This window comes from Puma concolor, chromosome A3, assembly GCF_028749965.1.
Source record: "Puma concolor isolate L17-30 chromosome A3, mPumCon1.1.hap2, whole genome shotgun sequence".
Taxonomy (NCBI): domain Eukaryota; kingdom Metazoa; phylum Chordata; class Mammalia; order Carnivora; family Felidae; genus Puma; species Puma concolor.
In genome coordinates, this window is record NC_141669.1 from 112113611 (window position 1) to 112126002 (window position 12392).

At 53.5% G+C, this 12392-nt stretch overlaps 1 protein-coding gene across 1 annotated transcript in view; it reads right to left on the reverse strand.

The window, feature by feature from the left end:
* The window catches only part of TGM3 (transglutaminase 3), a 39717-nt gene extending 29572 nt beyond the window's left edge, over window positions 1-10145 (reverse strand). Inside the window, exon 1 of the mRNA XM_086701841.1 lies at window positions 10021-10145. Within this exon, the coding sequence (XP_086557967.1) occupies window positions 10021-10027 (7 nt within the window). The 5' untranslated portion in view covers window positions 10028-10145. The remainder of the gene's footprint in view (window positions 1-10020) is intronic.
* Window positions 10146-12392: the final 2247 nt, after the last annotated feature.

The window sequence follows — 12392 nt, forward strand, 5'->3', positions numbered from 1 at the left end:
TGGAACTAAACTGAGAAGGGTTTATGACACACGCCATGATGTACAAGGAATGTCACCTGCATAAACCTTCTGAGAAAGTTTATTCCTTCAAGCAAGAATCTGAGATGTCTTATGATCCATTCCTCTGCAAACCAAACCGTTTTTCTGGCTTCATGATGGGAGTGTGGTGACGCATTCCCATAGATGTGCCGGGCACTCTCCATCAGAATATGCCTTCTTCTTCTTCTTCTTCTTTTTTTTTAATGTTTATTTATTGTTGAGAGAAAGAGAGAGAGCTCTTGAGCAGGGGAGAGGCAGAGAGAGAGGGAGACCCAGGATCCGAGGCAGGCTCCCGGCTCCGAGCTGTCGGCGCAGAGCCTGACTCGGGGCTCGAACCCAAGAACCCGTGAGATCGTGACCTGTGCTGAAGTCAGATGCTCGACCAGCTGAGCCACCCAGAATGTGCCTTCTTGATCTTCCCGTTCTGATGCCTGGCGCCTTGCTTGGGGGTGTTAGGACAAGTAGATAAACCAGTGGATGAAGGAATAACTGAACAAATAAAAAAACCGGTCACGCAACGGCCATGATGACGACAGCTCAAAATTTAGTCCATAAGGAAAGGTGCGCAGCGGCATCCACTCACCAAACACATCTAGAGTACCTAGTGTTTGCAGGACATTACATTAAGCACGACGCCGGGGGTGTAAACATGTTTTAACCCTCCAAGAGCTTCAGCCGTGGGTAAGACAAGCCCAAGTGGGATTGGATGATGGGAAGGGGGTGAGTCCACTCTCCCCCGATAAAAAGTGGCTAGGAGAGGCAGGCAGAAAAGAACCACTTCCAGTCGTAGAGATCAGAAAAGGCTTCGTTGGCAGTGCCAGGTCTTGGAGAGAGTTTTGTTCGATGCGAAGGGATTCCGGAAGGTGGGGAAGGGAATCCGAAGGCAGGGCAAGCAGGGGTGTCGTTTGGCTAGCGCAGAGGCGCTCCGCACAAGAGGAAGGGGAGGCAGGAGAGGGTGGGCCTCCGAGGCAGGCCTGGGGCCAGGGGCTCCGGCCCAAGCAGCTGGGGAGGTGGGTACAAAGCTCATCAAAGACACTCCCAAGTGAAATGCAGGCTGTCCGGGCTGGTGTGAGCCGAAGACAGCGGGTCCAGGGAGGGATCTTGCCACCAGCTCAGGGTTTAAACCCCCGTGTCCTTCTCTGCATCTCCCGACACCGAGCGTGAGCCCCGGCACCAAGGAGCCAAACTCCGCAGCAGGGTGCCTTCGGGATGCACCGGGGCCTCTCTGAGCGGGGAGGTGAGGAGAGCGGGGCTCACACGTGGCCTCGGTCTCCTGCATACGCCAACTGCTGTTAACAATACACAGAGCACATGGCCGACATCGTGGGTGGAATCCTCATACGCGTTGGAAACTGACGCTCAGGGGGATAAACTTCTGAGTTGGGGTCCGTAGGCCTAGTAACTGGCAGAGCCAGGTTCTGAACTCAGGTCTTCCTGGCACCGTCCTGTTGCCGGCGGCCCCCGGGTCCCTGCCTGGAAGGGGGACCCGTGCAGGACCTTCAGTCCAGAAGTTACCCAGGGGGTGAGTGGACCTCACCATGCATTTTCCTCCCCGTGGGCATGTTCATTCCGACAAAGAGGAGAGAGTGAGCAGGGCAGGGAAGGGAAATGTGTTCCCAAACAGCATTCGCTCTGCACGGGGGGTGCATGAAACGGGAGCAGCCTGTCCCTGCCGCCCGGAGTGGACAGGGCAGCTCGAGTGCCTGCTCGTGAAGCCTCCGGTGTGGTTTCTGGAACCTTTCTCCTTCCACTGGCTGCCACCTTCAGTCATTGTCCTGCCTCTGGACCCTAGGACTGGCTCTGCCAGCCTCCAAATCGAGGATCTGGTCATCCTGTCTATGGATTTCCTCATTTCCCTCCCCCCTCCACCCCTTCACGTCCCCCTAATCACAGCCCCCTCTGCCGGAGGGGAAGGGAGGGGAAGGGAGGGGAAGGGCAGGGAGTGGGGGAGGGACACAACCATGTAAGGTTCTTCTCAGGTTTACGAGCCTCAGGGCAGTTTTCTGCACCAGTCTAGACAGAACAAAGGGAGGAAGGGAGAGTTGTGTGATGTGACTCCGACAGCGGACTCATTAACACACACTCTTAAAAAAACATCAGAGGGAAAGGAACCTTGGAGACGGATCATGTGCTCACGTCCTTATTCCGGAGGCGAGCACAGGGAGGCCCGGAAGGTGGCTTGCCCGCAATGGGACACTCTGGATTCTCATGCCCGTGTTCTCCTGGTCCCATGCCACCTCCCTGAGTTCTGCTCGCCTCTCGTGTCAGGCCTGGGGCCACGTCTCCAGCTCTTTCTCCTGAGAATAGCATTGCCACCAGCAGTCTCAATGGGGCAGAGATTACTAAGTGTCCCTCCCGATATTTCCTCGCCCCTTCTTTCTTGGTAATTAAGTCCCCCATATAACTGGGCACTACATTTCCTGGGCCCCCCTGCAGCCGGGGGTGGGGGTGGGGATGGGGAAGAGCAGTCACGTGAATGAATTCTGGCCAATGACCCGTAGGCAGAAGTTCTATACGTTAACTGCCAAGACACCTCTTTTTTTTTTCATTGAGCTAAAATTCACAGAACATGAAATTGACCACTTTAGCCGTTTTAAAGTGGACACTTCAGAGGCGCTTAGTACGTTCACCATGTTGTGAAACCATCACCACTATCCGGTTTCAGAACCACTCATCAATCCCCATTCCCCCTTGGCGACCACTAACCTGCTTTCTGTTCGCCATGGACCGGCCTCTTCTGGACATTTCGTATAAAAGGAACCACACAGAGGGGTGGTCTTTAGGGTTGGTTTCTTTCGCTTAGCGTTACGTTTTCAAGGTTCATCCATGTGATGGCGTTTTGGGGGAGTTCATTCCTGCCTCTGGCTGCATGATATGGCTATACCATATTTCGTTCAGCCGCTCATCAGTTGAGGGACATTTGGGTTCTTTCTGCCTTTTGGCTCTTCTGGATAGTGCTGCTATGAACGTTCATATGCAAGCATTTGTTTGAATACCTGTTTTCAGTTCCTTTGAGGAAACCTCTTTTTAAAAGCAGTTGGCAGGGGCAACCCCGGGTGGCTCAGTCGGTGAAACGTCTGATTCTGGCTCAGGTCAGGATCTCGCAGTTCGTGAGCTGGAGCCCCGCGTCCGGCTCTGCACTGGTGGTGTGGAGCCCGCTTGGGATCCTCTCTCTCTCTCCCTCCTTCTCTCTCTCTCTCTCTCTGCCCCTTCCTCACTTGCATGCTCGCTCGCTCTCTCTCTCTCAAAATAAAAAAATCAACTAAAAAAATGAAAACAAATAAAAAGAGTTGACAAATGCCCTTAATCTGCTTACCTCCAGAGCCCCGGGCCCCCGGGGATCCGTGAGCCTGCCTTCTGCACCCAGAACTGCCTACATCAAGATCAATTGTTGAAGGAAGAAGTCAACTCCTGTCTTGTGTCTCTAAGCCATTGTTCCTTGGGAACTCGGTGTTATTCATTACCAAACCTAATCGCATACACCCGAAATGTGACTCCCACCCACTCATTCTGTGGTCTGCCTTTGGCAGGGATAGCATGAGAAGCACAGAACAGATTCCAGACTGTGCTACTAGTCAGCTGTCTCCATCTTTATCAGACTGGCTCTGTAATTGAATCACCCACCGCAGACAGGACAGCAGCAGAGGTTGCCAGCTGTGTGGCTGGGGTTCTTCCTTCCTATTCCTGGGGGGGGCCACACCATGCAATTGCTGGTCGGTCATCCAACAGGACATAATTGATACTCAAGTGGTTAGGTCTTCCCCACCTGCCCAGGGCCCGTCTCTAGACAAGACAGATGTTTATCGTACAGATTTCTAGACCTAATTAGGTTGTTAGATACACTAAACACCGTCTAGCTGAGTGTCTTCAAGCATTTTGTTAGAGACCACATTAAGAAGTACATTTTCCAGAGTGTGGGGTGCCTGGGTGGCTCAGTTGGTTAAGTGTTCACCTCTTGATTTTGGTGCAGGTCATGATCTCACAGTTCATGAGTTTGAGCCCTGAGTCGGGCTCTGAGCTGAGTGGAGCCTGGTTGGGATTCTCTCTCTCTCTGTTCCTACCCCACTCACTCATGCTCTCTCTCTCTCTCTCTCTCAAAGGAAGGAAGGAAGGTAGGAAGGAAGGAATGAATGAAAAGGAAGAAAGAAAGAAAGAAAGAAAGAAAGAAAGAAAGAAAGAAAAGAAAGGAAGGAAGGAAGAAAGAAAGAAAGAAAGAAAGAAAGAAAGAAAAGAAGAAAAGAAAGGGAAGAAAGGAAGGAAGAAAGAAAGGAAGGAAGGAAGGAAGAAAAGAAAGGAAGGAATGAAGGAAGGAAGAAAGAAAAGGAAGGGAGAAAAGAAAGAAAGAAAAGAAAGAAAGAAAAGAAAGGAAGGAAGAAAGAAAAGAAAGAAAGGAAGGAAGGAAGGAAGGAAGGAAGGAAGAAAGAAAGAAAAGAAAGAAAGAAAAGGAAGGAAGGAAGGAAGAAAAGAAAGAAAAGAAGAAAGGAAGAAAGGAAGAAAGAAAGAAAGAAAATAAAAGAAGGAAGGAAATAAGAAAGAAAAGAAAGAAAAGAAAGGAAGAAAGAAAAGAAGGAAAGGAAGGAAGAAAGAAACAGAAAGAAAAGAAAGGAAGGAAGGAAGGAAGGAAGGAAGGAAGGAAGGAAGAAAGAAAGAGAGAGAGAAAGAAAGGAAATTTTAGAGTGTTAGATACATGGGTCTACAACTAAGTTTCACAAAACAATACTAACCTTTACTATGTACAATGTACCGATATTTTCTCTTCTACTTCTTCCTTTTTTTTTTTTTTTTTTTTTTTGGATGGCTGGTCATAATCCACTAAACTGATTTTACAGTCTTCTAATGAGTGACAACAAGCAGCTTGAAAAACAGTGATGTAATCCCATATTCCCGTCTTACAGGAAGAACACTGAGGCCCCCAGAGGGTTATAGGGTAGTTTAGAAGCAGAGCTTGGCTCAGAAACCAGGTCTGAAATCCTGGTCACTGAGGGGCTGTGAACCATTCCCAGTTCTCCCTCTTCTCCCTGTCATTCCCCTCTGGGCACCTGGAACACCCCCTAGTTCCTGGCCAGTCTCCCACTGGCCCTGGGCACACAGGGCTTTCCTCTCAGATCTCAGGTCTCTTGAGCCTGGCCCATTTCCCTTCGTTCCCCCCCACCCCCACCATGTTCGGACAAGTTCAATCCCTGTGCAGCATAGGGGGGGTGGGTACTGTCCCTTGGCACCCAGCTGGTGGGGAAGACGGGGTTCTGCGGGCAGCTGAACAAGGGGCTGGTGAAGCTCCCTGGGGTGCTGGGGCATGAGCCCTGCACTGGCAGTCTGGAGGGCCTTGGGCAAGCTCCCCACATCTCCATCTGTAGAAGGGACAGTGACACCTGAACATCCTCCCTTGTAGGGTTATTATCGGGATCCAACGTGTGCCCTTCACTAACGCCTGGGCCCCAGCGGGGGCGGGGCAGAGGAACAAATCCCTTGGGCTCCTTCCCACACATAATGGCAATAGCAACACAGGATAGAAGAGGGCTTGAGCTTTTTCATGGGCTGCCATCGAGGGCCTCGGATGCACCAGGCACCGTGCATTTTTTACCTGCGTTACGTCCTTCGATAGTTACAAAACCCCTACGATGTCGTTATGCCCATCTCACAGATGAGAGGTTTGAAAATCCAGCCGGCTGACGTCATCTGCCAAGTAGCACGTGCTCAGGCAGCTCCTGGACCCAAGCCCAGACTGGAAGCCAAGTTCTGCCTGACCACACGTGACTCCTAGCTGCCACCAACAACTTCGGCACGGTGCCAGGAAGCTGCCAGAGAGAAGGGGCCCCCCGTGGCCTACTCCCTGCCTTGACATTACATGGTCAGGGGCACGGGGAGGAAGAAGGACTCTTTGGCCCCTTCACTTCCAAAGACAGGTGAGAACCTCTTGGCCCCATGGGTCTCCGGCCTGGCCGCACATAAGAATGGTCTGGAGAGTCTTATTGGCCTGAGCCCCTTCCTAGACCAACTAAATTAGGATCTCACGGTTAGGGTCAGCCTTGGTGGGTTTTGTTGGTTGTTTTTTGCTGTTTTAAACCCTGCTGGTGATTCTAACACGCCAGCAGGACTGAGAATCACTCCCATAGGCCTGTGTGTCATTGGACATCCATCAGAGGACTCTCACAACTAAGTGCCTCACCGAAGCCACACGGCAGCTCTGGGAAGCAGGAGGGGGAAATCGCTGCCTCCTTTTTACAGGGGGAGGAAGCTAAGGCTAAGAGCAGGGAAGGTCAGACACCTTCTGAACCCGTCCCTCAGCCCCTACCAAAAACCCTGGGGCCTTGTTCCCTCCGCTCTGCTCCGAGGTGATAGGGAAAAGAATTTCCTGCCTTCAGCTCACACCCCAGGCCGGCATGTGGGCCCTGGGGAGAGGGATTGCCCCATCCGTGGAGCACAGCCCAGCAGGGTGGAGACAGACTGAGAAGTTATATGAGGTGAATAAAAACGACACAAAGACAAGAACTGGGGACTTGAGAAGGGGCTGGTGAGGGGGTCGGGGATGAGGGTCTTAGTGGGAGAGGTTCCTTGGAAAAACTCCTCGATTAAAAAAAGGGACTTCATCTCATAGCGTCTGTCTTCAGACCCCAAGGCAAGGAGGAACTAGGCTCAGGAAAAGAAGTTCCCAAGTAATAATGAGACATGCGGCCTGAGCATCTAGAAAGGGGATATTAAAAGAGCCCCATTAAAAAAAATTTTTTTAGTGTTTATTTTTGAGAAAGAGAGAGAGAGACATTGAGCACGAGTAGGGGAGGGGCAGAGAGAGAGGGAGACACAGAACCTGAAACAGGCTCCAGGCTCTGAGCTGTCAGCACAGACGTGGGGCTCGAACCCACGAACCACGAGATCATGACCCGAGCTGGAGTTAGACGTTTAGCCAGCTGAGCCACCCAGGCGCCCCTGAAAGAGCCCCATTTCAGAGAGGAGACATCTGAGATACACGGTTAAGTCAGCTGCCCAAGGTCACTCAGCTGGCAGAGACAGAGCTGAGACGCAACCCAGGGCCCCTCTCTGGATGTGAGCCTGTCACCCTTCGGCGATTCGACCTCCCCGTACAATCTTGGGTAGCAAAAGTGGAAACGGGCAGCCTGCGTTGCAAGGGGATACAGCCGCTGGCAGGTCTGGGTCCGACGAGGGCAGGGGGACAGCAGCGGCGACCCCAGGTGAGAGGAAGCCACTGGGCCTGAGGCAGGCAGGGGGCAGCTGTCCTCCTCCACAAGCTGAGCCTGAGGGCTGCAACCCTGAGCCCCGGAGCCTTACAGGGCGGCTCCGCCTGCAGAGAGAGCCTAGATGTTGCTCTGGTCCCGGGGGCTGACACACAAAGCGAGGGCCCCTGCGAGGAGAGTCCTGGACGCTTCCGGGGCTGCAGACGGAGGCAGGACCCCAGCAGGAATGCCCGACTGTTTCTACAGCAGAAAGAGCCGCCGGTGTCCCAGCTCCGGGGAAAAATGCTTTGCGGCAGACCCACGGCCCAGAATGGCACGGGTCCTTTGCACATCGGGAACGAGGCCCGGAAGGTAGTGGTCTGCCCAGTAAAGCATTTGGCAAGAAAGCTGACGGCCCCAGGGGGACGGAGGGTTTCGTCCCCAGAAGGTCGGTCCTGGCCTCCCACAGGCTTGTACCCTGAGGACTCTGCCTCTGACCCCGGGCCCCCAAGTGGCTCTGGGGGAGAGGGAACAAGGCTTCCCCTGCAGGTGAGCCCAACGTCCCCAGTGGGCAGCAGGCCCAGGACACCCCCCTCACCGCTGCCAGCCACGCCTTCCTCTGCCACCGTGGTCCCCACCGCAGCCCAGGCTGCTCTCTCTGAGCCCCTGCAGATTCCAACTAGAACCTTAAGTTAGGAACGGGACACAGAGTCCTCTCAAACCAGCACACGTGGGACCCTGCCGGTCCCCTGGGTCACGCCTGCCGGCCCACCCACATTTCTTTTCCTGTTCCCTGTGCCCAGAACACTCCTCACCCCGCAAAACTCCTCGCTGTGCCCGACTCCTTGTGACCAAATGCCGTCTGCTTCGCTCGCCCGGCGCCATCCCTGGCTGAGTTAATCTCCTCCCCCCCTCGGCCCCCACAGCATGGGGGTCCGATTCGCAATGCAGCCTCGTGACAGTCCACCTTGCGGGTCACTTGCCTACCAACTGGTGTTTCCAAGCGCTGTCAGGCTGAGAGCTCACGGAAGGCAGAGACCACAGTTCATTTGTCTTTGTCCCCGTCTACACCTCCCCTTGGCTCCTTTCCCGAGGTGTCCAACAGGTAAAATTCATTCATTCGGAAAACACTTTCTGAGCACCGCCTGGCTGGGGGACTAAACACTGAGCTGGGAACTGCCTGTGTCACAATGTGACACGTCGAAGGGAGTGAAGATAATTCACCTGTCTCTCCCCTGCCTTTTTAAAAAATTGATTTTTTTTTCCCCCCAACCGGCTATTGTCTACCTTCTGTTGTGACCTTAGGACATCTCTGGTCGATTTAGATGCTGAGCTCTTAGAGCTCAGCGTCTCCACGAGTCACAGGCACTGACACGCTGGGCCCACACGTGTGGAGCAGCCTCACGGCAGGCAGGTTTGGGGGGACGGGGCTTGCAGGGCCTGCAGAGCTATTGGGGGGGTACACTCACTAGGCCCTGGGGCCCGTGCTCCCCGCCCCTGGTTTTCCTCTCATGGCACAGCATTTCCTACTAGCAGGAGCCTGGAGTCTATTTACTCCAGGCCTTTCCTCTTGCAAATGGAAACCCGAGGCTCGGTGACGTTAAGGAACACAAAAGCAGCTGGGGAGGAGAGTTCAAGTTCAGAACCGCTTTTCCGCGTCACAGAGGTCACACACGGCTCATCTAGGAGCTCAGCTCTGGTAACAGGACAGAGTGGAAAGGGCAGTCTGGCTTCTGCTACCAACTTTCTGTGCGCCCCCGACAGTCGGCCTAGAGGGAGGGAGTCGGCCCAGGGGGCCCTGACATCCCCTCGTGCTAATGTCTACAGGATCCAGGGCTCTTCTCGGCAACCCAGCAATGCTGCAGGTGCACAGGAGGAAACGGGGGACCGTGGCGGGGGGGGGTTCGCGTTTGCAGCCCCCCCCCCTGCCCCGTCCTGCTCTTTGGGATTCCGAAGTAACCGGCCTTCGCCGTTTGCATCGTGCTGAGCGATTTCTTTGGCAAACCTTCCCCAGGTCCTAACCCCCACTCGCGATATTTTACAGGTTTGACTCATGCCTTGTTTGGGTTTGGCGTCTCTGGCAACCCACTAGGCTGAGCACCCATGACAGGCAATAATTAGCACGCTGCCTGGCAGGGGTGCTCACAAGAGCCCAGAGCCTCCACCGGCGACCGGCGACCGCAGAACTAAAAAACCTGTACTTTCTGTAGCTCCTTTTCACCTCCTTCCCCGGTGCTGCTTGCAGGGACGGCCTGTGGTACACCTGCTCCTTCCGCCCCGGGGAAGTTTCAGCTCATCAAGTCCCTTTCAAAAAGAGCCGGCGGTGCTTCCGGATGTGTGGTTTACTTAGGAACATTCCAGCCGCGCTAATGATTTTTTTTTTTTTTTTTAAATCAACTTACACGCCATCACTCTCTCTCTCTCTCTCTCTCCCTTGGAGCTCTGAGATGCGCTTTTCTTTGCCGACATGACTGACAGCTGGGAAAACCGCACTGAGAAATACGGGAAGCAGGTCTCAGCCGGCTTGAAAGGGGCGAGACTCGTCCATCTGTCCGAGGGATGTGAGGTCCAGCTGGGTTGGATACACGGCCCATTACTCTGGACTACATTCCAAGCATGTTCTACCCCTGGAACCACGCTGGAGGGACTAGGCAGCCACTGAGGAAGAGGCGCCTTTGAATGCCCTCCTTAAATACTAAGATCTAGTCTTCAGAGCCCCTGGGGCAGCTGTCCCGAGCTGAACACTGGCCTCTCAGGCTGGTCCAGGAGAAGCTTCCAGCAAGGACCTGTAGAGGAGATGCCACGCACTCACCCGTCATGTTCGCCTTCCTCTGCCTCTTCTCTGGGAATGGCGCGGACAGACGGACAGAAGGTGTGGGGAGACAGCTGGGGATCTCCTTACCATTTATAGCAGCCTCTCCTACACATCCAATTAGAATTCTAATGAGGTGGGCGAGGCACCAGGTCATTCCTGTCGTGCGTGTAAACGTTTCACTTACGACATACTTGTCACCCAATGGAAGGTCATCCTGCTTGTGCAAGACCAGCTTAGGGAGAAGAAGGGAGATAAGAAACACCAGGCGTTCACTTTTATGATTTTTTTTTTTCCCCTAAGACAAACTTCCTGGATTGTAGGGTTTACGAAATGATGTCATGCTTTTCTCCAGGTACCTTGTCCAGAGTTGGTGCTAAGAAGTCCTCCGGGAGGTCAAAGAAATGTTTCTACAGAACCCAGAAGCAGAAAACGGCTTGGTCCTTCTCAGGGTACACGGTGCTGGTGTCTCCTCCTTGCAAAAGAGGCAGGAGACGCTCGTCACAGCCTGCTTGCTCAGAGTTGCAGAAGAAAGAGCTTTGATTTGGAGCTCGACGCGGTAGGTTCTGAGGCCGGCAGGGCCCCGGGGCCATCATGGAACCTCAAAGCGGCCAGGGGGTGATCGTGTGCACCCTTCTCTGCTCCCTAAGTGGTGGAAACAATCAAATGAGGTGGTGCAATGTGAAGTGCATGGACGTGGACCGTAATGGACGAAACCAGCTTGAAGGGAAACTGCTCTTTCTTTTTTTAAATTTTTTTTTTAACGTTTATTTATTTTTGAGACAGAGAGAGACAGAGCATGAACGGGGGAGGGGCAGAGAGAGAGGGAGACACAGAATCGGAAGCAGGCTCCAGGCTCTGAGCAGTCAGCACAGGGCCCGATCCGGGGCTTGAACTCACGGACCGTGAGATCATGACCTGAGCCGAAGTCGGACGCTTAACCGACCGAGCCACCCAGGCGCCCCGGAAACTGCTCTTTCTAAAGAAGCAGCAGGGACAGCCACAGAACGCGTAGTCGTGACACGGTTTCATGCCACTTCTGCCGTGTGCTCTCTGTAAGAGGGAGGGTAGGTCCTGCATGGTCTGTCTCTGGCCCCAGGCTCCACACCGGTTTAAAAAAGGTGGAGGGGCGCATGGGGGTGGGGGGGGACTCAGACAGTCTACCTTTTGTGTGTGCTTGTTTGTCATCTACGTATTTTCCCCCAAACCCCTCTTGTGGGTATTTACAAGCACCAAGGTTTCCTGTGATCAACAAAGGAGTTTAAAAACATCATTAAAAAAAAAAAAAAAAGGGGCGCCTGGGTGGCTCAGTCGGTTAAACGTCCAACTTCAGCCCGGGTCACGATCTCGAGGTCCGTGAGTTCGAGCCCCGCGTCGGGCTCTGGGCTGATGGCTCAGAGCCTGGAGTCTGCTTCCGATTCTGTCTCCCTCTCTCTCTGCCCCTCCCCCGTTCATGCTCTGTCTCTGTCTCAAAAATAAATAAACGTTAAAAAAAAAAAAAATTTAAAAACATCATAATGCCGGAGCGCTGGGGTGGCTCAGTCCGTGAAGCATCCGACTCGTGATTTGGGGCTCAGGTCACGACCTCACAGTTTGTGGGTTCGAGCTCGGCTTCGGGCCCTGCGCCGAGAGCGAGGAGCCTGCTTGCGATTCTCTCTCTCCCTCTCTCTGTCTGCCCTCCTCCGGCTTGCTCTCTCTCTCTCAAAAACAATGAACTGAATAAATAAACAACCAAATAAATGCTAAAAAAAAAAAAAATGTAGCATAATGCTTCAAAGATTCATGACAGAGCAGAGACGATTCAAGGTCTCCCCCAGAGGTGGAGGGGGCATGGAGACCTAGCACCACAAAGACAGGATTCAGTCTCTAGGGACAAGGTGGGCAGGCTGGGCCTTGAGAAAGCTGAGACGGAATAGACAGGTGGGTTGGAAAAGAGGAATCAGCATCCTCTGTCCATCCTCTCAGCTCCCACGGGCATTTTGCGCCGTGCGCACTTTGGGACCTCGTTTACCCATGCATGTCACCACACCAGATCACCTGTTTACGTCTGCCCCCATCCCTAGACTGAGCTCTGGGAAACACAGGCTGTGTGTTACTCGCGTCTTCTCAGAGCCTAGCGTCGGGCTTGGCACGCGTATTTTTGGATAAGTGAATCAATCAATCACCGTAAACGCGGAAGTGTTGAAAGTTTATTTACTTATTTTGGGGGGGGGGGCGGGTAGGGGCAGAGAGAGAGGGAGACAGAATCCCGAGCAGGATCCGAGCTGTCAGCGCAGAGCCCGACTCAGGGCTCGAGCTCATGAACTTTGAGATCGCGACCTGAGTCGAAATCGGGAGTCAGATCATAACCGGCTGAGCCACCCAGGGGCCCC